Source organism: Amblyomma americanum, chromosome 3 (assembly GCF_052857255.1).
Source record: "Amblyomma americanum isolate KBUSLIRL-KWMA chromosome 3, ASM5285725v1, whole genome shotgun sequence".
In the NCBI taxonomy this organism is placed as follows: domain Eukaryota; kingdom Metazoa; phylum Arthropoda; class Arachnida; order Ixodida; family Ixodidae; genus Amblyomma; species Amblyomma americanum.
Genome location: NC_135499.1, coordinates 66254635 through 66282284, shown reverse-complemented (window position 1 = coordinate 66282284; position 27650 = coordinate 66254635). Strand labels below are relative to the sequence as shown.

The 27650-nt window shown below is 46.9% G+C and overlaps 1 protein-coding gene across 1 annotated transcript; it reads left to right on the top strand.

The window, feature by feature from the left end:
• The first annotated feature begins 6736 nt into the window (after positions 1 to 6736).
• Positions 6737 to 26878, top strand: LOC144123794 (uncharacterized). Its single transcript, XM_077656543.1, has 4 exons — positions 6737 to 7089; positions 14572 to 14884; positions 25370 to 25529; positions 26795 to 26878. Exons 1-4 carry the CDS (start codon positions 6822 to 6824, stop codon positions 26876 to 26878), a joined length of 825 nt encoding a protein of 274 aa, XP_077512669.1. The 5' UTR covers positions 6737 to 6821.
• Positions 26879 to 27650: the final 772 nt, after the last annotated feature.

Below are 27650 nucleotides of genomic sequence, written 5' to 3'. Positions count from 1 at the left end.
GTTAGGCGCTTTTGTGCTTTGGCGTTTTTTAATCAGATCTTTCGTCTCCTGATGTAGCTTGCCGGTATCTTGTCGAGCCATCCTACCGCCTACATCTACTGCGCACTCCATAATGATAGCTGTCAGACTATGGTTAATCGTTTGAATATTAAGATCGCTTTCTATAGGTAAAGCCGAATGGGTATTCGGCAGCTTTATCCTGAATTTATCTACCTTCTCTCTTACCGCTAACTCGTTCATGGGGCTCCGCTTTAAATTTTTCTTTTGTTCTCACCAAGTTTATGCTAATTCGATACCTTACCATTCTCTGGCTGCTACAACGCACCTTTCTGAGGATCTCCACATCCTGCACGATACCATGCTGAGCACATAGGATAAAGTCTATTTCATTTTTAGGTCTCACCACTGGGGCTTTTCCACGTCCAATTCCTGCTCTCTCGTTTCCAAGGAAGGTATTCAAGATCCCTAAATTATTTCTCTCTGAGAACTCTAATACCTCTCCTCTGCTATTGGCGCCTACCGTGGGGTCACGTGCCTACTTCTTATCTACTTTCGCATTGAACTCGGCCATCAGTACAGTGTACTGTGATTTTAATTTGTTCAGTGCCAATTCCACGTCTTCATGGAAGCTTTTAATGATCTGGTCATCATGGCTGAATTAAGGAGCTTAGACCTGCACCACTTTGAACCTGTGCTTCAGGCTGTTTCCAATAGCGGAACGAAGCTAGCAAATTCACTAAATCTAAAAAACTTTTCGATGTGTACGCGATTGTCAAATTAACAAAACCAGGCGAATTTCTCCTACACGTTCACTGTGTTAGCCGTCTTCACTGAGTGTGTATCTCTCCTGGTGTTAGCGCGCGAGCTACCGGAGGACGGCCTCATCCGCTTTCTGGAGCTTAGGCTACGGTTTTTACCGCTGCATGCTTGCTTTTGCTTTGAAGCTAAGGCCAACAAGCCTGTGCTGCCCTACGACTCCGCGCACTCAAAATTATTAAAAAGAAACATTGTCCAATCTGCCTTCAGCAATGTGTCAAGTAAGTTATATGAAGACTCTTTTGCAGCCAGCCTTCAGAATCAATCTCAGGAAATGCTTCTTTCCGGATATCCGCCATTGATTTTTTATTCAATAGGTGAAAAAATATTAAGCGCCATGCAAGGAGAAAAGCGTACTTCACCCAATGAAAACGACCGCAAGAAAAAACTGGCCGTCATGCTATAGATGGGCAGGGTTTCGCACAATTTAAAAGGAATTGGAAAAATAACAGGAGTTAGCTCCATTTTTCTCTGCACCTCTCCGCCTTTCCAGGCTTTTTAAAGTGATTAACAATCAAGGCGAACGAATTCAAAAATGCACAATTAGGCATTTATCCCTTTCTTTCATGCGCAGCGCGAATTGTATATTCCATCTCTCTATCTTGCAGAAAGCACTGCAACAAGAAAATATGGCAGAAGCATAGCAATATATCTACCAACTTAGCTGTTCAGTGCCGTGACTGCTCACCCTACAGACACCGACAGCCGTACTTCGCGGGCACTAGAATAATGACAAAAGGCAACAAACAGCTGACTCGATTAATTGATCGTACCTTGCACTTCATCCCCTGAGTGAACTAACAAGGCAATGTTATGAGTGAATATCATAATAATAAGGCATTCTCCATTACGTCCTACCCCTACTGTTTCAATCCAGGCCTCTGATTACCTACTGGAAACCGGTGGTGAATAGCATGGACGAGATCGTGTCTCCCTGTCTGACACCCCTCCCTTATCGGAATTTTATGGCACACTTTATGCAGGACTATGGTGGCTGCGCAGCCATTATAAGTATCTTCCATTATTTTTTTCATAGAGCTTTTCTACACACTGATTCTGTAATGACTTCCCAGGTTTCGACTCAGTCTAATGCTTTCTCGTAATCTGTAATGACGAGTACACAAAACCTAGATCTCTAGATTCCGTTCTGTTCAAAAACTGATGGCTTGTCTTAGCACTCTCAACTTGCTTCACGCAACTTAAGAGAGGCAATGCTGTCTTCGTAGCTGCAATTAATCGCTGTATAGAGGAATCACATCCGGTTTTAATGTTATTTTTGCTTTTCGTTTACTACAATGTCTGCCGGATCATAAGTGGGCTCGTAACGAATTTTGAGACGGGGCTGTGATTTTGAAGTCACTTATGTTACTCATTGAATTAAGCACACATTGACGTCTGGGGAAGCATTGTTGCGTTGGTGCCTTTTTGAAAAAGCATGCTGTGAATTAAGTTCACAATTCGCTATAAGCGTTCTGTCCACTAAATGACTATAGACACCAAACCTTTTCTTGCGTGTTTTTTTCTATCAAACGATGGGTTAGACAATGGTATGCATGGAGAAGACCGTGTTATTCGCCGATGACCGCTAAATAATTTATAACTGAATTTATTCTTCACGTAGTTTCGGTTTCATCAACTGATCGATGGGTTTACATGTAGTTGAACTTAATGTCGCGTGAGGCACAAAAAAAACGGCAATATAACTAACTGCTGATACGTTCTTCGTTGTAATTCTACGTCTTCAAGTAGGCTGGTTCAAGTCTTCTAGTGAGTTATTTATTTATTTATTTTACAATACTGCCACTCTCAGCCGAGAGCCTAGCAGAAGGGCATAAAAATGATTTCTTGTACGCGTACAAGTATACGTATCAAAATGACGTATCAGCGTTTATATTGCAGCGTAGTGTGCCTCACAACATTCTGCACAGCATTCCAATCTGCTAACAATGGAATTATCTGAGGCATATCATATTCACAATAACTCCGACATGTGCGTCAGCACACCATCTGTTGTAATCCATGATTGTGAAATTCGGTATCCTGATTAAACACAGTGAATCGTTTTGTCATTTAGGGGTAGGCGCATGCGCTGCTGGCTGCCTTGTGTGAGCTATTTAACCTTGTGTTTTTTCCAATAAACTTCAGTTGATAGTAGCGCTTGTCCTTCGTGTCTTTCTATTTGTGTCCCCTGTCGCAGCGCTTTCGAAAGTTTTCAATTGCGCCTCACGTGACTGAAACTGAACTACACATCAGCGCCATAGTTCGGTTGATGAAACAGCGTTAGAGACGAAACTAAATTATAAATTAGCAGTCATGGGCAAATACCATCCGATTATTCGGCGCATAACATTGTCTGACGCAGCATTTGGAAGAATACACGCAGTAAAATAAGACGTCTATATCCCTTTAAAAGTTGCTCTTAACGCTTGCCGTGAAGTGATGTAAGAACTGAGCTTAAATATTTACTGCAGCTGTCGCTAGAACCTGCATATGGTCTAGGTGCTAGAATGTCGGTCACAATCGGAACTTCCATGTTCGTGCCGAAACAGAATTAGCGTGAGTGAGCACTGGCTGCAATACACAAGTCACGTGGTCATGCTGCGTCTTCCCGGCGCAGGTACCGACTCATCCAGGAGCTTTTCTTCGGCAGCCACGAGCGAGGCAGGCTTTCAAACTGCCGGAGACGTCTACAAATGGGAGCTCAACGAGGGCCATCTTCAGTGGGCACGGCAGCACAGCCGTGACTCTGTCACCCAAGGGGTCGTTGTATGTGAAGGTTAATAATTCTGTATATGGCTTCCATAATGACGACCTATGTCTCATAGTGCTGCCGTGTCAGCACATTGCGCTAGGCTCCTTTTGAGTGTTTGTCGTTACCAGGAAACGACTGAACAGCGCACACAGACGGGACAGAAGAGAAGAACACAGACGCATGCGTTGACTAGCAGTCAAAATGACTAGTAAGCATTTGGCGGTTAGTCGGCGCATGTGTCTATTCCGGCCCGTCGGTGTGCGCTGTTTAGTCGTTTCCATCGGCATGCACCAACCAGCCCAATTAAGCCCTCTTCTCGAGTCGTTAGCAGGCTTGTTGCTGAAATTGTTCGGCGACGTAAAGGAAGATCTCGGTCCAGAGGTGGAAGAAACATTTACAGAATTTATCTGGAGGCAAAAGGGAACCCTGTGAAAACTCACTGAGGTTCAGGTTATTCAAGCTGCTTCTGAAACCAGAATGCTTGAAATGCAATGCCGACGTCTTGCAACTCAAGAGAAAATTCAAAGTCCGGATGATACTCAGAACACGCTTGCAAACATTGAAACGATTGTTGATGGGCAGTATGATGACATGCCTAGTCTTGCCAAACAGATCGTTCTCCAAAAAAGTAATTCATTAATTAACAGTGTACGCGTGCTTGAAGATGCGAATGAAAATGAAGTAACTTTCATTAAAAAGTGACGGAAGATATTTGTAGCGGCATCCTGAAACTAAACGTAAGCTCCATTGTAAGAATCCGTATTCTCGGTAAGAAGACAGCTGGTAGAAATCGTCCGATGAATTTTAGGAAGGGCGCAGAATGGACCAAGTAAAAATTATGAAAAATTGTTCTGAGCTTAATGATACAGCGATAAGCATACGTGAAGGTAACTCCAAACGAGTGCTGGAGTTTGAAACAATGTTTAGGATTCAAGTGCACAGGTAAGAAAAAAAAATGACCGTAAAGTCAAGTACGCTTTTGATAAACTAAAAGTGAATTATATGTTGTTTGGATATGAGGAAGTAAAAAAAAGATATTCACAAAATTTTCAGCGTCACTGGAAGTGACAACTGCTGCAAGCAAAGTAACCTGTATGGTTTCAGGATATTAAGTATAAATGCTGGAAATATAATAAACTAAGTTCATGCAGTGGAAGTAATACTTATGGCGGATGAAGCTGACATTATCATGATAGCGGAGACGTAGTTACATAAGAATATGAAAGAAGCAGAGGTTGTGCCTGCTGGATAAAAAGCTTGCAGAAATGGCCGTGAAGGAAGAGGCGGTTTGATTACCATACTAGTCAAGCAAATTATTTTGTGTACTACCTTCCAAAAATATCTGCCGGATTAATGAAGCGGTATGGACCAAAACTAGGCTGAGCGATTTAGATTGAGCGATTTGACCTTGCAGCCCTTCACTTGACGTAATTGCGGACCGAAGACAACTGCTGGATTGCAATTTTCGATGCGGACAGAGCATAGTCTCCTTGCGCGACTTTAACTTTCCAGGAATCAGTTCGACGCCTTACCCGGAAGGGGAGGTCAGTGTGGCTTGATCAAGTTTTGGACTAGGTGTTTTGTTATGATTTGGTGCAATAGTAGCTGGAAACACCAGATTGTGCGATGCATCTCTACCTTATATAATTTCAGTGCCGCATGGCTTAATAAGGCTTCAGATTGACTATCATGCTGGAGACAAATTATAGGATCATAACATGGCAATAGCTACATTCAATAAGTAAACATCACACCATCTCCTGAAACAAAAAGACAGGCTTTGAATTTTCACTCCGTGTATGATGTCACCCTGTGGAATATCATACATTTTCGTTCGATGAATTCACGTACTCTGCAATCAGAACCGAGCATGGATGATATGTGCAGTTTCTTCCCCAATGTCGTAACGCACTCTATCGAGCACTTTCTTCCAAAGTGCTTACATCATGGATTAAGAAAGTCATCACTGCCATCATCAGCCTGGCTTTGCTAACTGTAGCACGCAGGCTTCTCCCATATCTCTCAAATTAAGCCGGTACACGAGCGACAAGAAGGTCGGCGCATAAACTCTGACCGTTTATAGGGCGGACAGACGTCCACGAACACGCGACAACTCGGTGCTCGAATAGCAAGAAATGCAGTGGGTAGTCGCAGAGGTCAGAATTCCCAACGCTGTCGGCAGCGCACAATTGAAAGATGACAGCAGACTTTCCGCGTCACTTTGCTCGCGACAAACAAAGGGAGCTAGCTTGCAGCCCCTCAAGGTCCACAAAGCCTCCCGGAAATGTGATTTCTCTGTGAAAACAGTCTGCGCGCTGCCCGAAGTCGCACTTTTGCAGCGCACTGACCAGGTGTGTTTTTTGCGCGAACGTTTCATGAGACATAACTTAAAACTTTAAGGTTGTTTCTTTCGTATTAAAGAGTTCCGTAATTTGGTGCAACTGTACAATAATAAGAAAGCGGCGTCTCAGCGCCGTTACAAGAACTTTGGTCTCAATGTAACGGTGTTCTGTTTTTGCCAGAAATAATAATAGCATACATGCCTTCTCTGTCCCCTACAGCGCATAGAAATCTTGTGTGCACCGAACAAAGGCGCTGGATGACATGCATTCGGTGGTCGTTGCTAGAAATGAATGGCACTGATCTCTTGTTTCGGCTAGATTTTTGCTAACCTCAAGTTTCACGATTGAGTTTTCCGTGCAGCCTGCTGTCTGAAAAAAAAATCTACTCTGAATCGATGGCGCTCAAGGTGTGAATATTTTTTAACCTATTCGATTTGGCCGGTGCTCTAAATCTTCGTGGTGAATATATTCTGAATATTAAGCTCCCGATAGAGAAAAGTAAATGCTGGATTTTGCATTGTTCTACATCACCTAAGCCGGTGAAAGAAATCATTAAACCAAAGAATTTGGACACAGCTTCTCTCGTTGTTTTGCCTCGGATGCAAAAATTCAACACGCTTCAGGTAGCAAAGCAACTGCTGAATGCATGCAGTTTTCTCGTTTCTAGACAGGTCGTAACGTGAACTGCATCGCAGAGAAAAAATGTGCTAAATGACAAATCAAATTTGCTATCGAAACTGCAGTTATTACGTCAGCGACCTCACTAAATGACTTTCTCTTTTGAGCTCCCAGATGAGCCAGCGGTCGAGCTCGGGACGCAATCCGCCGCTGCCCGAATTATTCAGCGCTGGTGGCTGAATAGACTGCGGCTGCGGTCGCAAGCTCCTGGATTTCGTGCGAGATCTGAGTCGATGTGCCCCGTCCCTGAACACTCACTGGACGAGGACTTCGGAGCCGTGTTACCCGTGGTAGCACACTATTCGGAGACGGCTGCCAACGTGACGTGGATGCCTGGAGAAGGGTCCTTAGACTGCGAAATCTCCACAGGCTGGGAGGCAGAATACGCGCTTTACAGCGATGCCGGCGTCAATGAACGAGTGGCACAGTGCTGTCCAGACGTGCGCTGCAGAGACCAGGGAAACGATGTCGAGCAGCATGACACTAAGACACCGGAATCAGGTGCGTACTGAGCTACCACCCCAAGAATGGTGCACTCCAGCTACAGGTCACGTACTAACACTGATCTGTGCTGGTCCTGAGCCCGATACCGAAAGTCATTCTTGCTAGAGCACGAGTAGTGCTTCAAGAACGCCCATCAGTGCTAAACAACGCGCTGGAAGAAAGCATATAGGGTAGAACAGAGCAACCGGACGAAAGAGAGGTTGCACTGTTCCACCCGATATAAACCTATACTAACTGGGCCAAGTTTGCATCTTACCACTGGAGGAAAGCTCCAGTCTTTTTTTAATAGATCCATGTCTATGCCTAAGGAGATAGCTTCCAAAATTTTTTGTGCCATTTCCGATGCCCTGATATTGAAAATTTAAAGAAGGCAGAGCGTCACAAAATGAAGTAATGTCTTCAAAAGAGGCGCCAAATTTCTTGATGTCTCGGGGTTGACACAGACATCTTCGGCTGACAGGCGGTGAAGGCAGCGGTATTACAAAAAATTATTCCAGTTGCTATACAGGCAATATTAGCATTCTCACCCGGCAACTGCAGTAGCGAGGTAACTAAGCAACTTGTGCCCCGGAAGTAGACTCGGCGAATTAAGTCTTACACCACAGCATTCGTGTAGATTTAAGCGTCTGTCCCAGGCATGAAAATGATTATCGCGTCTATAAGTGCCAGCGTTGTTCTTTCTCTAGTTAGACTTGACGGCGATTTGTGTGCGATGGAACAGTCTATGCGTTAAATCTGAGAAAGTGATTGGAAATTGGGTAGTTTTCTGGCGATCTAACCCAAAGATTTACACAGTAGAGCATTTACGGGATAGTTCAGAAGAGCGTGTTGTCGGACAAGTTGGCTTTTCATGATATAAATGAAGTGGGCGCAAATCTTGGACAAGGACCCGGTCAGTCGTCGTATGTGTTTCTTTTCGGTCCTTGTCCAAGTTTCGCACCCACATTATTTATATCATTTACGGGATAGTGACTAGTAAAGTAGCCGCTGAGATTTCTGGCCCAAATGTTATCTTTGGGAATTAGAGTGACCAGAACACCACTCTTTTTAAAAAGAATAAGTGGAAGGTAATTACTTTATTAACTCAAACTACCACATCAAACAGCTGTTTGCTAAATGTCTTAAAATACAGGAAGCGACGTCATACTTCCTGCCTCCTGGGAGTCGTCATCCATCGCCCACGCGGAAGGATGCGTTCGACGGTCTTTTTCTTAGTCGTACAGTTCATTTCGTTCTGCTCCGTCGTGTCAAAGCTTAAAACCTGCACCCCGTGGTTTTTTACTTTGCTGTGTGAAGCAACTGGCCCGCCGCCGCTGAATGCCAAATATCTCCTGCTCCAGGATGTCGAAATGACACTTCAGGCGACATGTGCCGGACCACTCTTGTCCCAAAGATGAGCAACTGCGCAGAAATACATTCGTGCAGCGGAACCAACGCGTACAATGCGGATGCCGTCCAGGTGCACCTTCCTTTTTTGCGACCACTTCGCGGACAGCGATTATGAGGCTAGCCCGACGTTGCTGGGGTGCCTGGGAATTGCATTTAAACGGCACCGCCTCAGCCTTATGCTGTGACCTGTTTCCTCTAGGAAACGCAAATAAGAACTCGTCAAAGGCGCGCTTGAAACGAGCAGGCGAAAGGCGGTTGCTGTTCAGTACCAGTTGCAGTTTTCGAAAATGGCGGCGTTGTCTTTGGGAATCGTTGCTGAGTGGAGCCCCTTCTTGCAGGAGCACCTTCCACCAACATCCCGTCCATATCCGTCCACCGTATTCCCTGAGAACAATTTTGTCGCGGGTGTGGATTCTCGGCTCATCCTGAAAGCATTAGTTAGAAAAAAAAAATCCCTAAAGCAATTAAGTACCCAGGGTAAATCCATTTCCATTCGCAGCTTTTCTCGCACCAGGTTTCATGATCGTCCAGTCCAATTTCTCTTTCACGCTTTGCTTTTTTTCAGCAGATTATAGTTCAGTGTCGAATATGATCTACGGCATGCTGGTATATAACGCACTCGCGTGGTAATGCCTTTAAGCAAATGATTGGTTACGCACTGCCTGTCTCATTCAAGCGAGGACTGCCTTCTTTCTGTGTCAAGATGAAGTCCTCGTGAAGAACTTCGCCGCGAACAAAACAGCCTACCTCCTTGTTGTACATGCTTGTTTCCGCGAAGGAATTCTATAGGCTTCGCACGACGAGCCGACAGCAGGACATCTCAGGTTTTCTCGCACCCTCCGCCGGGCTCAAGACAAGTATTACCAGCCCCGACTGTCTGCCGATGTCGCACATTATGTGAAAAGCTGCCGAGATTGTCAGCGACGAAAGACCCTTCCCACTCGACCAGCAGGATTTCTGAACCACATTGAACCCCCCCCCCCCCCCCCTCAAGGCCCTTTCAGTAGATCGGCATGGACTTGCTTGGTCCTTTTCCAGGGTGAACGTCTGAAAATAAGTGAATCATCATAGCGAACGACTACCTGACCCGCTACGCCGAGGCAAAAGCCTTGCCGAAGGGAACAGCAGCAGAAGTCGCCAAACTTTTTGCGGAGTGCATTCATCTGTGACACGATGCCCCGATGTGCTCATCACGGACAGATGAACAGCATTCATGGTGAAACTAACAAACGCCATCCTGCGTTATAGCCAGACCAGTCACCGGAGGACAACTGCATACCATCCGCAGACCAACGGACTGACGGAGCGCCTGAACAAAATAATCGGCGATATGCTCGCCATGTATGTCAATGCCGAACACAAAACCTGGGACATAATCCTGCATTACGTCATCTTCGCCTACAACACCGCAGTGCAGAAGACCACTCAGATAACGCCTTTCAGGCTCGTCCATGGCAGGGAGGCTACGACCACGCTAGACGCCATGCTGCCCAAGGTTACCGAAGAAGAGAACGTCGAAATCGCCGCCTACGTTCAACACGCCGAAGAAGCCCAAAGACTTGCCCAATTAAGGATCAAAGACCAGCAGCGGACCGACGCCAGACGTTACAACCTGCGAAGACGCAACGCGGAATACAAGCGAGGAGACCAAGTCTGGGTTTAGACGCTCATTCACCGCCGTGGATTGAGTGAAAAGCTTTTGCGCCGGTATTTCGGCCCTTTCAAGGTTCTTCGTCGGCTAGGTGAACTGGATTATGAAGTCATCCCTGACGCAATGACTGCATCCCAGCGACGCCGCGTACGACCACAAGTTATCCATGTTGTCCGTCTAAAGCCCTATTATGCGCGCTAGAGGACGCTGTGTTTCCATCCTCTGTGTTTATTTTCGCAAGTTCTGTTTTATTTGTTGCTAGTCGGCTTATTTGTTTTATGCATCGGGTCGATGCTTCTTTGAGAGGGGAGTAATGCCGGGAATCTTTGCAGTGTTTATTTTTTCATCATTCAAAGCTGCCGGCACGCCTCTTTATCGCTTTGTTTGCGATGCAAGATTCGACCAGGTATATCTCGATTGATCACGTCCGGGCATAGCTAATTCTACGTTATTTCAGAATGTTCTAGTAACTTTTTGTGCCTTATCTCGAATGCTCGCTATCAGCTTCAAATTGAGCAGTGCCGACACCGGTTTGCATTGTGTTCGACGACCGCCGAGCACGCTTGTTGCTACGCCGCCGCCAAGTGATTCAATCCGTTTTGGGCGCAAGTCAGCCCATATAAAGTGTTTTTTAAGCATCATTTTCGCAACTTTTCTGCTCCCTGGACTGCAGTCACCACTTCGTGACAATAAGGTGCAACTGGTGGAGTTTCTCCGGGCTATGCGCAAATTTTTCAAATGCGCACTTACCCGCCGCACTGAATACGCACGCATCACCGGGGGCAACGTCTACGCTTTGGTAATTTGCGCTGTGTGGTCACTTTAGAATGCTCGTGTAGTTTGGCGGGCTATTGACGTCTTGCCATTTCAAAATGTGTGCGTCTACTTGTGACGAAATGAGAACAAGCGACCAACAAGACCCAGTTACGGCATGGTCGGAACGTCCATCTGTTATCCAGTGCTGTCTGCTCTCTGCATGCTCGCAAACCGGGAGGAAACGCAGCTGTTCCTTACTGAGCTCAATGCCGAATCGCCTATGCCTCCTTTTCTTGGTACAGCACTGAGAAAACCTTCTACGATCATTGGTGAGAAGAATAGTGAAGTAAAAAGTGATGATGGCAACGAACAGTTTGTTGCAATCAACATGGAGCATCCTGCAAACGTCGCTACGACGCCCAAGATTTAACTTGACCACGTAACAAAGATTTCCCCAGAAAGGCTCATAAACTTTCGGGTATTACTATCTCCGAGTTCAATAGACACTGCACCACTTTCGTTAGGAACTGCGCGTAAAAAATCGCGGAAAAATCGCCGTTGAAGTTCGAAGTGACCAGAGATCGCCATCTCTGAATTCCTCGTGCGAGCTGATTCCCATGCTTAGGGAAAAGCGCCCAACAAAAGCACTCGAAGTTTTAACAGAACACTAATGGATGACCGGAGGAGAAGCTCATCAGGTTACGCGGTCTTACGTGCAAGCACACTCCTTAGCCTCGATGCAAGCAGCGTTGAAAATTTTCGAGAGGGGCACGCATCACCTGGGCGCCCTTAGGGTAGGCATCTGTGGCTCAAACAAGGTAGTATGCACTTATTCTAAAAACGGTGCTCTATCTTTCTCAGCGAAATGCGTCTGTAGAGCCGTGATTTTCTATTAACAAGGAATGTTTTATCAGAAATCAGAAGGAAGATCTCTGTACGCCCAACGAATAGGCTTTGACGCCGTGTCGTCGGCTGGAGGGGTTGTCAGCGTACAGCTGACCTAGTGGATGCTTAAATTTCTCAGTGAGTCGAACACGCAGTGGAAAGAGCAGCTGTAGAAGAAAAATCAGAAAGAGCCGATGCACTGAAAAAGGAACAGGAGAGAAGGCACGCCGCGCGTCTTCTGTTACTTCACTTTACTTTATTACCTTAAAGGCCCCCGGGATTGGGGGTGTTACATAAGGGGTGGGGTACATGTATAAATCAGATTTAATAAACAAAAACACGTAAGGTACATAAATCATTCGCTATTAAAAATAGTCGCTAAACAATTCACTTGATGGACAGGTGATTGCGGCGATGTGAGTGTGAGCTCATAAAAGAAAGTGTTGCCTGAAGCCTAGATGCAGGTGCCCCTTATCGAAACCAAACCAAAGTTTATAAAGGAGTAATACACAACACTGGGGCACTCTGCGCAAGCTAATAGAAAGTCAGTAGGTTTACAGTTGACTTCCCAGCATTCATTTTGATTTGTCTCTCTTAATTATGTTCCACTAATTAACTGACAGATTTTTGTTGTCTGCGGTTGGTCTAAATATGATTTATGCCTATGTTTGCTGAGAGAGGACATCACTTGCGACAAAGTCCAGCCCGATACCAGCGAGGCCACTTTCAGTAGACGGAAATATTTCTCATTCGGAAGTGCTCGTTCTATATGCGCCTCATTTTTTGTTCGTATTATAAAATGATTCACTCAATTTGCCAAGGGTGTTACCATTTTTTTCAAAGCTTTTTATTCCCTACGCATTTTACTAACCTCTCTTTTTTGGTATCGCTTTGAGGGAAGTAAACACTTTTTCCTACTATTCGAAATGCATTCCAATAGGAAATTTCTGTGCACCTATACTATTAAGTCATATAATTTTCTGGCATGCTCTCTAGACAGGGACAGCACCAGGCGGCATTGTGTGAGCCCGTCTTGAATTCGAACGAACTTTGATCAGCTGGGGTAATTTTAGAAAAGCAGTAAACGAATTCTTTGAAAGCTCACGGCATTTGGAAACTGCAAGTTGGTATGCACCCAACTGCCATCACCGCCGCCTGATTGTTGAGTTCTTTTTGGGTGCAGTGCAGCCCAATAAACACCTTCGTTTGGAAGCGTTTAACTGTTTTCTTGACTGTTGGACTGCCGATACCACTACGTGACAGTATGCTGATGACATCTTCCTTGTTTCACTTATTTCCAATCACTATACAGAGCTGATCTCAATGTCCATGGGAATCAGTTGAAATGGAATGGATTTGTAATAACTATTAATTTGCATCCACTCAACCGCGGCACTGGTGCAAACGATAGCTATACAACTTTCACAGAAACTTCGTAGTTAAAAAATTCGTCTTCGCCCGTTGTCGAATTTTTTCCACGAAGAACTTTTCTTTAACTGCGGAGATTCTGTGGAGGGTATAGCTTTTTTTTTGTAGTCGTATGACTGTGCTGGGGTCGACGCAAATCAGTAATTGGTTCTTTATTACCACAGGGCTCTTTCAGACCTTCTTGAAGACGCTACCCGCTTGACTGCAAAGCTTGTTTAGTCCATGCTAATTATTTAAAAACAAAGCTAACTTTTGAGAATTCGTAACCCTCACAAGTTATACCCAACGAATACTGCCGCCGTTTTGCACACGTCCAAATACGCTTCTTGCTCATGCCACTGGGCACATATACAACTGTCTTAGTTATACGCATGACGACTTTTCATGAAACACGCACGTGGCATATGTGTTTAAAAGCCAGGAAGTGTTACCTGCTGTAGCGATAGCTACATTACGCTAGAATTTCGAGCCTTCAGCGTGGCGGCGCCGTGGTTGGTCACGTGGTGAAGAGCAGCTGCCGGCAGCGCGGCGTGTCGGCGTAACCGAGTGGGGGGGGGGGGAGTGGAGAGGGGGAGAGGAGGGAGAGTGAGTCCACATCAAGGGACGAAGATCAAGAAGGAACGCTCAGCGAAACCGAGCGCGGAAAGTGACTGTGCAATTCGACTGAGCGAGTTCCACTCGGCCAGCTAGAGCTATCGCGTCACTCCAGGTTTAAGCAGAGCTAATTAAACCACAACCATTTCGTATTTTAGCCTCAACATTTTCTTTTCAAGCTTGATTAGAAGAGTCTTGGCTAATGCATTACCATACAGCGTGTTAAGGCACGGTATGTGCCGTTTTCTCAATGTCTGCAATCCATGGAGAACTTTATGGAACCTGTAGTATTTAATCTCAGCGAGAGCTTTCAATGTACGGACTTCTGATGGTTAATCTTAATTCGTTTAATAATTTATTTAAACATATTACTGTCCTTGAGCGTCTGTATTTTTGGAATGACAGCAGTCTTTGCTGACACTTTTGGAATGACAGTTATATACCTACCTGACTAAATATATTCCGATATTATGCGCGTCACCTTAGAGTGATCTTTCTCTATCGTGATCACTGCTAAATAATTGCATGGCATATTTTTTCAAAGGAATTTGTGGACGTTGATGTCCCTTAGCTCTTCCAGCTCTGTCATTATGAATGTCCTGTTTTTCTCTCAGTTTTGCACTGCTTGAATGCGGCCGCTACGGCCGGGCATGTGCACACAAGACAACATATGGCTTAGGCATGCCTGGATCTGCACTTTTTCGGCTGAACTTAATGAAACAACAATCACTAATCCCAGATATTCCCACCCATGATTGGCTTTCTTTTGTGCACAGGCGTCCCCGAAACGGACCGATGCTGGTCTTCGGAAGAGAGCGCTTACGCGCTGCTTCCAGCTACCGGGCCATCTCCCGCGGCGAGTTCCAGTTCAGCTTTCCCGCCGTTGACTTCGCCAGGCGGCCAGAACACTCGTGACACGGTTGGCAGTGGCGCCAGTGAGCAGCTTGTCGTGCATATGCCGTACCCGCTGTCGCCTGTGCCCGTTGGGCAACTGCTTCCTGGCCCGTCGTCAGAGAGGGTCTTCGGAGAACTCCTCGGTGAATGCAAGCACCGTGTGCCGCTTACGTTCCACGCCATGCTCCACGACATGTGAGCACATCGTGTATTTTAAACGTGTACTGATACATTAAGCGGTTAAGCTCATATGCAGCAGGGAAATTGTTGGGCATATCTCAATGTATTGCGAATCTTTACCTAAATAAATGCATGCAACGTAAAAAATGCAGGAAGTGAGTAATTCAAAGAACACCGCTGACCTCTTTCCACACTTCCACTTTGGAGCGATAGAGTGCGATAATTTATTAATCATAGGACAGCGGTAGCACCCACCGACTATTCTTTATCTGGACTTCTGTAAAGTTAGGGCAGAGACGGTGCTCAGGATTTTGTGGTTGGTTTGCGAGCGCTCGAGAACAGCCCACTGGCAGGAAAGGTCGTCTCTGGATCACGGTTAAGCAAGCTGTCAGGTAGCCCATCCACCCCTTTGGCTGCTATTATGCCACCCTGCGGGGATCCTGAAAAACGAAACAGCGGCAGCATAAAACCCTTTTTTTAGGCAGCAGATGAAAAACACGATTAACGCATTGGCATCGAGAGTGTACGTGGAGAAAATATTTTTTAAAGGAGAAAGGAAATGTAGTATCAGTATTAATGCACACACGAGTGCGATTGAGGCGAGTGCCGTGGGTAATTAGGTGCCGAAGGACAGTAATAGCGGCGATGAATATCAGCGAAACAATTAGACGGGAGAAAGAACTTTCTATAATAAAAGGCAGCTAGGTTTTATGAAGCTAGTGGCTCAAAAAAACTGCAAACTAATTTGCCATTGGTGACCACCTACAGAAAAAGAAAAATACATTTCCTTATGTTTTCCTAAGCATTCGTGAATTTTTTAAATCTCATTCGCGCCGGGAAGGAAAATGGAATCAATGCGAAAGGTGGGGTAGGCTTTTCTTGCATTTAATTCCCAGTTAGGAAACCAACAGGGCAGTGTGTGTGCTGCAATTTCTTAAGCTCTCTCTGCATATTTATCCGTGCGAGATTTAGAAATCATGTTAGACGCAGCTACCATCGCTTCTAAAAGCCTGTGTACTGTACCATGTGACTGCACGTTAAAGAACCCCAGGTAGTGGAAGTTTCCCGAGCTCTTCACCACGGCGTTCCTCATAGCCTGAGTCGACCTTAAACTCCCATGAAACAAAATAGACCAGTCAGCTACCATAGCTTCATAAAGCACTCCAAAGTGTCATAACGGAGCCGCTGCACAACAGCGGGTAATTTAGGATAACTCCTAAAGCGTAGGACACGACACTGAATTAGCGCAAATATTGCACTGAGCTCTGTATTGAGCCTCCATATTTCGTATATCATAAACTCAGTAATCACAACCTGTGCGTCACCGAGCGGGAAATCATGGTCGAAGCCTGTCACACTTATACTCGCGTACAGTTATCTGGGGCTCCGCAGTAGAATCTACGCTGCTGCAGTGCGGCCTTAACAATTTTTAACCGACCCGGATGAAAACTGATTTGTTTGTTAGTGGTTCCGAGAAAAGCTTATTGCTACGACTAGTCTTCTGCAGAACCGCTAATTGTTAACGCCTCTCTTAAAACCATGCATAGCTTAAAAACCTCACCTCAAATATTACGCTAACCTCACAAGATCAAAGTAAACGGTCATGGACTCGACGACTGTGGGTTAACCGTTAATTGTTAACGCTTCTTTTCCCCTTCCGTAGCCTTATTTTTTCGTAGCCTAACTCACAGTAATCTGTTACGAACACATACAACATGTAAAAGCCTTAGTGTGGTGAGGTTTTGTCCGGTACCACTTCTAGAATGCTATGCCCACGCACCTCTCAGCCAAGCATGCAGCTGAGGAAGCCATTGGAGAACTAGGTGAGAGACTGAACCAGGCATGTGGCCTCTTTCCATGGCTGGAAACCAACTTGCTCGAGCCAATGCACATTGGCGCCAGCCTGAGACAGGCCGGCACTTCATCTTTATCTTTTTTTGAACATCCTGCCGCACATGCAAAATGCTGGTCGCAATGATACAGCCTTCTCCTGCGCCACAAACATCCTAGTCTGTCACCGGCACAGAACGACTTGTGTTGAAACGATGAAGCTGGCGTCCTTGGTCTCGTGCCTGCTCTGATCATATGTCGGCAGAAGGGAATCGTAGATAAGATCTAAAATTGCGGGGGACGCGGCCTGGCGTCAGCACCGCCTCGTAGCAGCTAATGCGGTGTAAGTCCCTGATGCCTTCATCAGACATTACTGTCTGCTTGTAGAGGTCGCAAACTGGAAAGCAGTCCTCACCGCCAACTGCGAGTCGTCCAAAGAATGTGTGCTGACTGTCGATCTGATTGGCCTCGAGGTGCTTCGTTATTTTAATATTTCTCGTCGCCGCTTTCGGAGGATCTCAAACGAGCACATTGAGGCAGTACAAAATTATGTATTCTTTCTGCCTCCTTTAATTTGCTTTGAAATGGGAAGCCTAGAGCTCTTCACCCAGGCTGTCTGGTGCGTTTGCGAAGTACATACCATCGGGCTGCAGTGAAGCGCGAAAACTGGAGCGCGTAGCCTGTGGATAATTTTGGTACAGCGCGCGCATTTAGCAGCGTCCGCGATAAGCTGCTGACGTATGCATTGTGTTTGTGGCTTCTTCCCCAGCCGCCCTGTGTGCAGCTATAGAGCCTAGAAGTGCAGCGTTCGCTCGACAAGCTCCGCTTTGGCAATCCCCGTCAAGCGCCAGCATGGTGTTAGTCGCATTGCCTCGGTAGCGAAGCTCGCCATGTTCGCTGTCAGCGCGAGCGGAATGACTTTGCGATTTTCTCTTCTTTTGACGACCGCATTATCTCTGCGCGATGACAAAGCTTCGACTGCATAATGAGCTGTCATGAACTTGCGAGTCACGGCCGCTTCGGCCTGATGTCTGTGGCTAAGATTGTCATCACACACTCGACTGAAACATCATTTGTGCAAGGTCTGGCGTGGGATGCTCATATTATACGTTTCGTTTCTGGCCATTCAAAGTGAAAGGAAACAAAAATTTAATGTGAAAAGCGTTTCTTTTTCGGCACCTCGGGCGTTCTTCCACACAAGAATGCCGTGTGGCGCCGTCCTGCCTTAACTGATGCAATATTTTGCACGGCAGCACTGTTGGATGCCTTTGTTCCTAAATTTAGAAAGAATGGAGCTCCCACTTACTATGACAATGTAGGCTTATCGCCGAACAGAACGACTGCTGGTTACTGGTTGACCACAAGAGTGCGTTTTCCGGAGAGGTGATCATGCAGGGAGCACCCTAGAGATAGCTGTGACATGAGCTTCGTTTCAGTAATTTCACTTTTTTTCTGAAAAGAGCTGCTGCGGTTTGGTTATTTTCAAACAAAGGGCGCAGTGCCGTCTATTAAGTACGACGGAATACTGAAAATATTCACACCTTCCAATCAAGGCACTCCACAAACAGAACCTGCCTAGCTGACAGGTCGACCTTTGTGCGCGATAAACGGGACCATAGATGCGTACCGGGATGACGGCCACTCCCATAACCTTGACGCAGATGGCGGCCAAGGACCTCAAATGATGAAGAAGCACGAGTAGAAGGGGCTGCAGTTCCGAACAACCCAAATCCCAAATTTTGCAGCGAAAGAAATTCCAAATGAGCTGAACTTGCCCATCCGGATACCCTGGCTCTTCAATCTCTTTGAGGACAGGGTTGTCATGTTGCTTGAAAAACCCACGCAAGGGGCTGACATGGATGCAGCATAAAACTGCTGGGCGGCTATGAAGGTTGTGGTGCCCCGCCATCCACTAAGCAGGGAATCAGCTGAAGACTTGTGGGTGGCAGTGGAGGAAGAATGGAAGGCGGCACGCTAGCGACCTCGCGCTCAAGCCAGTGAAGTTTGCTGCCCGATTTGTTGTCGCACGGGCAATCCTTGAGATATATAAATGGACAGATAGTTAAGAAGAGAGATTCACCGGCAGTTCCTACATTTGCATTGTGACCGCATTGTAAAGCATAGGCGCCAAATGGATATTTTGTAAGGGAAGACTTCACGGGAGACGTTGATTCTCACCCGCTGGCAGAGACGTGCTCCCAGCGAACAGCGCCAAGCGATGACGATGGGAATTTACAAGTGAAAGAGAAGAAAGTCGCAGCCACAGAGGCGATGACGACGAAGGCGCATAAAGTGCTCACACTAACTACCCGCACGGTCAGAAGCGGCCAGCCTGGCCGCGATCAGTCCGATGCAGAGCGCCGAATGAAAGGCTTCAGGCGGGAGACGTGGACAATTTCAGTCCCGCGGTAACGGCGGTCCGGGGGAGGATCAACAGGGGTGACGCGGTAGTTAACTGGTGAAGTTTGGCTGAGCACCAAGTAGGGACCAATGAAACGAGGCTGAAACTTGTCGCAAAGACCAGGCGTCCGGAGAGGTGTAAAAAGCAAGACCTCGTCTCCAGGGTTAAACGAGACAACGCGGTGCGTCGTGTCGTAGTGACTATTGCGATCTTCCTGGCAGGCTTAAGTGTTCAGGCGAGCAAGGTGGCGGCATCGGGCCCCGCGGGAGAGGAATTGTTCGTGGAGAGACGGTGAGGAGCTCGCAGGTACCGAGAAGAGGCGTCGAGAAGGGTAGTGGGAGAACGGCCTTAAACGAGGAAAAACGGGGAGTAACCAGTGGCTCGTTGCAACGCGGAATTGTAGGCAAAAGTGACGAAAGGGAAGACTGCGTCCCAATTCCGGTGGTCAGGTTCGACGTACATAGCAATCATATCTGACAGGATGCGATGGAACCGCTAAGTAAGACTATTGATCTGGGGGTGGTAGCTGGACGTCATCTTGTGACGTGTAGAAGAAGCTTGCAGAACTTCGGCAACAACGGTCGAAAGGCACGTCCGGCCGCGGTCACTGAGAAGCACCTGAGGGGAACATGGCGCAGCACGATGGATTGGAGAAAGAAGGAGGCAACTTCGGGCGCCGAGCCAACAGGCAAGGCTGCGGTCTCAGCGTAGCGTGTCAGATGGTCGATGGCAGTAACTATCCATCGATTACCTCGTGTAGAGAGAGAAAGCGGGCCATACAAGTCGATGCCGACGACGGCGAACGGCGTGGCATGGTAGAGGCTGAAGATGTCCAGCGGAAGGTAAAGCCGGCCGTTTCCGGCGCTGGCAGAGCGGGCAAGATGCGAAGCATTCAGCGACGCTGGAGGAAAGGCCAGGCCAGAAGAAACGGCTCTTGACGCGGTCGTAAATTTTGTGAAAACCTAAGTGACCGGCCGTCGCGTTATCGTGGAGGGCCTCCAAAATTCGGGAGCGAAGTGTACGTGGCACCACTGGAACCCACCGGGTGCCATCAGGGTAGTAAACGTAGTGGCAGAGCACATCAATTTCGAGTTTGAACTGGTGAAGCTGCCGACGCAACCGAGCGGAAGGAGGGTAGAAAGCTCTCGTGAGGCGGTCGATTAAGGAGCGGCAATACGCATCGTTGCGTTGATCCGACGCAAGGTTGTTTAAATCGTCAGATGCGACGCAGGGGAGGGCGGGGAGGTGCAGAAGAGCTTGCGACGATGAGGAGGCGCTGTGAGATGCGGAAGGTGGTGTTAAAGACCGACACGAAGAGTCCAGAAGAGGGCAACGAGAAAGGGCATCGGCGTCTCGGTGCGTTCAACCGGACTTGCAGGTGACGTCAAAACTATTCTTGGAGACGAAGAACCCTGCTGCCAAGGCGGCCAGTCATATTTTTGAGGCTAGATAACCAGCATAATGCGTGATAGTCCGTGACGACCATGAAGTGGCAACCGTAAAAGTAAGGGCGGAATTTATGAACTACCCAAATGACGGCAAGGCCGCGGAGGCCAGCAAACATCTGAGGATCACGTTGACGGCTGCTCACGGTCCAAGTTTCGGGGGCAGCAGAGGGAGAGCGGGAGGAACCAGGCTTGTCGGCGTTCTCCTCTTGGGACATGACGGTGAGAGTACACAAGCGGCGACCGGAACGCAGCTCCAGGGAGAAGCGAGGAAAGAGGATACCGCGGATCCAAGGCGCAACTCCACCACGCGCAAGGGAAGACTTCACTGGAGACGTTTATTCTCACCCGCTGGCAGAGACGTGCTCCCAGCGAACAACGCCAAGCGATGACGATGGGAATTTACAAGTGAAAGAGAATGAAGTTGCAGCCAGAGAGGCGAAGACGACGAAGGAGCATAAAGTGCTCACAACAACAATATTAACTTGCATTTTGACTCCCTCTGTTCTCGCCATAGCAGGCCTGTAAAAAGGCTGTCAACTTCTGTTTCTTGTGCAGAAATTCTTTAACGCATATGCCCTTCGGGACAGCTCAGTGGCTTTGGCAACTGGCTGTCAATCCGAACATTGCGGGTTCTATCCAGGCGGCGGCGGCGGCGGCGGCGGCGGCGGCGGCGGCGGCGGCGGCAGCGGCCGTATTTAAAAGAGGCGAAATAGGAAAAATCCCGTGTGCTGTGCGATGTAAGCGCACCTTGAGGAACCCCGTGTGTTCCAAACTAAAAAGAGACCTCCACTACGGCTTCGATCATTGCCTCTGCGTCACTTCGCAACGCTTAAATCAAGAATATGAATTTTGTTTCACGCATATACTGAAGAAAGATCGACATCAGCCTTCGACATCCCGCCGAAACGGACATCGCGTAAATGGTATTTACGCCATGTGACACCAGTGCCTGGGACGGGAATATTGAATCCTAAAGAAGCGTCTTTCTTGCTCATAGCGTACGTGCCTCGTGTCTTGTCTGGTTGAAATTTGTTGGCAATTGACGTGTTCTCGAAGTTTCCGTTCGTCGTATTCGTTTCCTTTTGGAGCATCTTAATGCTCTCTGACCAGGTGTCGGAATGGCGAAGTACGGCTTCCTGATTCAATCGAAGATCTACCCGGCTTTCACAAGCTTTCAAGAACTTGGTTAGTACAGTCCATGCCGGCGGCTTCAAGAGAGCATGTCATTCTAGTACCGCTACTGGCGCCATCTTGTGCTTCGCTTTATCGTTGCGTACACAGCCCTCCAAATGCTCTCTAACACTGGTCGTATCTTCGGTGAAGTTCAGATGTATCTTAGGTGTTGGGAGTGATGTATGCGCTTGCACTATAAGAGAATTGGTCAAGTGTGATTTGGTTTCTGATATTTTAGAAAAGCTGCAAACTTTTGGCATCGACGAGTCGAATCTGTGGAGGAGGAAAAAGCCGTGAAGATTCCGAGCTCCTAGGAACCATGTCACTAAGGGAACAACAACATCACTAGTAGAACTCACAAATGTTGCAGCGCAGCCTTTGTAAGACTGTATTTCTTGACAGGGGCGTGCAGCTGCAGCTCTTCCATATGCGCAACTAGCAATGCTGACACCAGGTTCATTCTCGGGTACGCTGGCTTTATTGCGGTAGTCATCTTTTGGTGATCAAGACGTATAGGTGATGTTGATGGCCAAACTTTGCATACAGATGTCAGGGTTGCTTTTGTGCGCGGTGCCGTCAAATCTTCTATCAGGGCCCTCTTTTTGTTTAGCCACGATGACGTTAGAGCCGATGTACACGCGCTGGTATAATATCGCGGGGTCCTGGCAAGCGACGCGATGCTTCTTCCTCAGTGATTATCGGCTGGATTCTACAGCCGACTTATTGCAGCCTCCGCCGGTGCGGCTGTCTTGTATCTCTGCTGCGCTACCATCCTTGATCACCTTCGAGCTGTTGACGTGGTGGTTGCTTCTGGAGGGTGGTGCCTACATGTTCATCTCATTACTGCTGTTTTACATGTCGTCGCCGTCTGGGCGATGCGTCTATGGCTCGCTAAAACTCATGATGTTCATACTTAGCTCCTTCTCATGTCCAACTCCTTGACCAGTTCTCAGAGCTTCAGAGAATGCTGGTACCGGGGGTCTCAGTAGCGCAGCAGATCGAGATCTTAGCAAAACTCTAGGGTTGCCCAGGGGCGGTGTCCGCGCGCAAACAGAGTTTTGTGGACAGCACCCGCTGGTTGCCGGCAATAGGGACGCAAGGAACGCTGGTGAGACAAGTGGAGTGGTGAGATGAACGCGGGTTGCCACAAACCTAACCTTGCTGTAGTATTTAAAGGAGGAAGCCATCTTGGTGTATAACTTGCCATCGAGGACGCTCTCGAATATGCGAATTGTCTCAGGCTGTGGTACGTCTCCACGGCGAGGTTCAGGAACACTTGAATGTCAGCAGCGGGCGTGGCCGAGTTCTCCGAGATCGCTTCTAGGTAGGCGGCGGCCTCCATGATTAGGGTTCGCAAGGACCATTGCCAACATCTGAGTAGGCCCATGAGCGCGGATCGAGGGTAGAGGGGGGGGGGGGGATGCTGATTCCCGCATAGTTTCGGCACCAAAGATACTGAAAACAAATACGAGAGACGGAGGCAGCCGCCTAACCTCTGCCACCTCTGCAAGACAACTATCTCGAGACAAGGTGGCACTTGGTCTTGATTTTAACGCGTGCAGCGTTAAAGGCCCCTTTCACCAGTATGTCCGGCGTTGGCGTCTGGAGCGAAAAATCAGGAGTATAGTTCTGTCAGGTGGTCCCCAGTGAGAAACATAGGAGGCAAGTGAGCCACCTAGGAGGAGGAAGAGGAGGCGGGAATTTAATGGAACAGGAGTGCCTGGTTGTCGGCCTGGCATGCTACTCCAGGAGCCACCTAGGTCATGCGACCTTCCGGCCCTTCATCATAACCTTCCGACCCAATAGAGAGGAAACTGCCCATCGTGCCCGGTGGCGGTTAAATTAACTATTGGTCTCTCAGGAAGAGCCACCTGGGCCGCAGAAGGCCCACCGTTTGTATCACCTGCTATTGCAGTGCAGTGGCGCATAGCTTACTCGCTGCACCACTGTGCGGGGAGGGGTATGAGGACTCCCAGGGATCTATGAATGTAGAAAATGGCCTTCTGCATATATGGGAATTAACCCACTACGTTATCGCCTCATACCCTTAAGGTGGAGTTTAAACGTCCTCTCTAAATTTTTTGAAAGGAAGTTATTGGCTTACAGCCCCCCCCCCCCCACCCCAAAAAATAAGTCCGGTGTCCGTTATGCACGGCACACATCATTCTAACAGCGTCTATTTTAATGCGCTACCATTTTATTGCTTTTGCGACGGAAAATCCGGCGCTGGCCGTCTGTCGGAGAAACGCGCTAGATTCATGACCAAAAAAAGCAGCGCAAGCTTTTAAAGAACACATAGAATCTAGACCAACTTGTCAAAACATCTGCTACAGTGCAGGTCTAAGAGAAATCCGAAAAAATGCTCGCCATTCTTATGGACTAGTGCGGGATTCAAACCCATGGCGGAGCGAGCGTATCAGCTTCGCTGGGCCCAGTTTAAGACCACTCGGCGATCGGGGCAGCCTTTCGCCGCGCGCGCTATAAGCATTCCTTCCTTTATTCCTTCCCATACGTCGCGGTTGAAGCGCCCACCGAGATCTGCGACTGTTACTGCCTCATTCCCTTTCCTCAAAAACCAATCTCGGTGTGCTTGTAAAATCGTTTTCATCAATACTGATCCACTTCCAAATGCGAAAGCACTCTGGCGCTTGGTTTCAAATAGATAGGGGCAATGTAACGCAAAATGACGAGCATGGATCGTCAAACAGCCCAGCGGAAAATTTTAAAGTTAGTGTATAGTATAGTACCAGAGTTGCGCGTTAGTATGCCATATTGCTCCATTAAGCATCTACTTTATGAAGGAAAGCCGCAATTCTTGCATGCAGGAGGTGGACGCGGGGATGTGGTTAGCGCAAGAGCAGCCTGAGTCCGCTTGATTCTGGCTGCTGAACTTGCTAGCATATTTCTGTAGCATTGAATGACAAAGCTTCCTAGTAATGCATCGGCAGCATCGAGACCTATCTCAATGAGCTACATAAATATTCGCCATGTGGTGAATGGGTGGCGCCGTCTGTTGTAAAAGGCACAAATCACAAACGTTTTCTTTTTGACTATCGGCACACAGTTGGGATGATATTACGTGTTATTTAAAAGAAAACATTGTTTTCAGCGAACGTGTGCACTCGGACAAAAAAAATTCCACAATACACGATAACAGTAGACGTACGAATGAACTGTCAGCAACGGTCTATTCCTAAACGATTCGAATGAGTTCGCTTCTGCGCAAAGCATGGATGCTTTTCAACCATGTGATCGCGTCCAGCCAATAGAGGCGCGAGCGCCGCAGGGAAAACAAGCGCACACCTCTAGGTATTCGTACAGTAACTATAGGAAATAACTACCAGAGCCAACTGACTAGCATAGAGGAAGTCACAAGGAATGGCAGGAGATTTGAGCCACTGCCACAGTTCAAACAGGAAGCTAAGATGTGATTGGTGTGAATGAATTTAGTTCGTCGACACAAAGCGCTCGTGAAATCTTGGCCCACATTCTAACCCAATCCTAGAGCATCAATAGCATTAATAGCACGTGAATTTTTTTTCGAGGGTCATATCTTCTCTGCCCTGCTGACTAACGATGCTCGTTAAGCGCTCTTTGCAACCGCGTTATGACCACCGCTCCACTCGTGCTCTCGCTTTGTTCGTGCAGCGGCGCGGACGGCTGCGTCAAGCTTTGCGAGAACGGCCCCCACTCGGAGGTTTTCCGCACCAGCGGAGTCCGGGGCGTGGCCGTCATCAAGGTGCTGCACCCGGCATACTTGATCCGACACCTGCCGCTGCTGCTCAACGAAGTGCGCGTCGGAAGGCAGGTGCACTGTTCCCTTCCGTGTCACCAGTTTCTGCGTGTTTTGTCAGCACGACGAGGCCTTTTGTGCGCAGTGGCCGTAGCTAGGTTGATGATGATACTGTTTGCCTAACATGTGCCCGTCTGGCTGCTATGCATGTTGCGCATGGTGGGGTCAGATCTCTTTCGTTCATTTTATTTTTCCTATATTATTCTTCACTTCCTTTCTGCAAGCAGTGAATCCAAGGCGAATATTTAAGTCAGAATCGCATTACAATAAGCGGAGAACAAAGTGCTGAAAACTGATAGTTGGCACGACACTATGGCATACTCGTTTGCTTGTGCGTCTGCGCCTGCTCTTATTAAAAGCTTAAGAAATGTCATACAGTTGAAATCAGATATATCAAACACGAAGAGGACATCGAAATAGTTCAATATATCGACAATTAGACATATGAAAACGGAAATTCAAGCTTCAATTACTTTTTTGTTTTAATAGTGGCCTGCATGGGCTTATAGGATAAAAGCAGTAAATCACATCTTCGCATGGCCCACGAAACTATTACAAGGCAGTCGACATAGTTTAGTGCAACAGAAAAATAGAAATAAGCACAGTAAGGGATGCTCTAAAGAAATAACTTAGTGCATTTATTCAAACTTAAGTAACTTTAGTTTTCAAAATAATTCAAATATTACCAATAATTCATTACACGTGCATATTTCAGAGAAAATGCAGAGTTATACAATCACAGTAATCACGACATAAGCACAAGATTTCTCAAAAAAGGATAAATATTAAAACGATGAGCCTAACTAATCAAAAACGCACTTTTTAAATGTTTCGGAAGTATTCTCGTAACTGCCTAAATGAACGTATTTCGGCATATCGAAGCTGATTGAGAAAGTGCGAAACTTGTGCTGTAGTAAGTGAAGTTTATATTTTTGGAAACTCATCGGAAACCATGCGTCTGTGCTGCGGATAGAAATAAGTGTTTTTTTTCTATAGGCTTTGCGTCATCAACTAAGACATCTTTGTGTATAGCAGCCGAGAAGAGTAACAACCGTAAAATACGGAAGTCAAATGGTGTAACCAGCACTGATAATTTTATATGCGGAAGAAAGGCCTTGGATGAGTGCGAGAGTGTAACATTGGCATATGACGAATAGCTTTGTTATCTATGACAACGATTTTCTGAGTGTTAATTGTTGCTTTGGTGAACCAGATGAGACTACAATAATTTGATTGAGGTGAAAATAGTGCCTGATAAATTTTCGGCTTTACCCTTGTAGGAAGCAGTGTTCGACATCGAGGGGGTGCTCCAGTTGTCGCTGAGAGTTTCTTGCAGAGGCCATGGGCTTGCGAATCCCAACTAAGATGAGAGGAAAAATAACTCCAAGAATCTTGTGCTCTTGCACTGTATCAAATTTTCTCTAGCATATTTGATACCATGATTAAATTTGAATGGTGTTTTTCTTGCACGAACACTAACTGCTTTAATTTTTTTTTTTGCACTAACTCCAAGTTTATTCTACTCGGACCAAGTATGAAGCTGTCGAAGTATGTATTTCTTGGGTATTTTTGATTAAGACATCTTCACTGCGACCTCAGAGAAATATGGTAGAACCATGAGCCTAAATGACAAATTAGGTTGAATTGTCGACAGTAACAATGCTGTTGATGTGTGTACTAAGAAATAAAGGTCCTAATACGTTTACATGAGATACACCGCAGGTATTAGGCACAAACGAAGATCGTGCGGTTCTATATATGCAAATAGATAGGATTCGTTTAGTTAAGTATAATTCAACCAATTGTAGTGCCTTTACGCGGATACCATGCGAGATTAGTTTAGATGTTAATATAGCTTATCTGAGGAGTCGAAAGCCTTTGCTAATTAGATAAAGAGCCCTAATTTGTAAATATAGACTTCTATGTTTCCAGAATTGCCGTTTTCGGTGTTAGCAATGCTGTTTCGGATGATTTCTTTCTCCTTAATTCGAATTTGGCGCCAGTCAGAATGTTGCGGTTGTAGAAGAGCCGTATAAAACGACAAAGAATAACGTTTTCTATTCCCTTTGAGAATATAGGAATGATACCTATTGGTCTGTAGTTTGAAGCTGAATTCCTGTCGCCAGTTTTCTAAAT

Bases quoted from the DNA above. Each gene is read 5' to 3' on its own strand.
- LOC144123794 (XM_077656543.1), top strand. From the start codon at position 6,822: ATGTGCCCCGTCCCTGAACACTCACTGGACGAGGACTTCGGAGCCGTG. The intron at 7,090-14,571 runs GTGCGTACTGAG...TTTTGTGCACAG, and splicing joins CACTAAGACACCGGAATCAG to GCGTCCCCGAAACGGACCGA. The intron at 14,885-25,369 runs GTGAGCACATCG...TTGTTCGTGCAG, and splicing joins CACGCCATGCTCCACGACAT to CGGCGCGGACGGCTGCGTCA.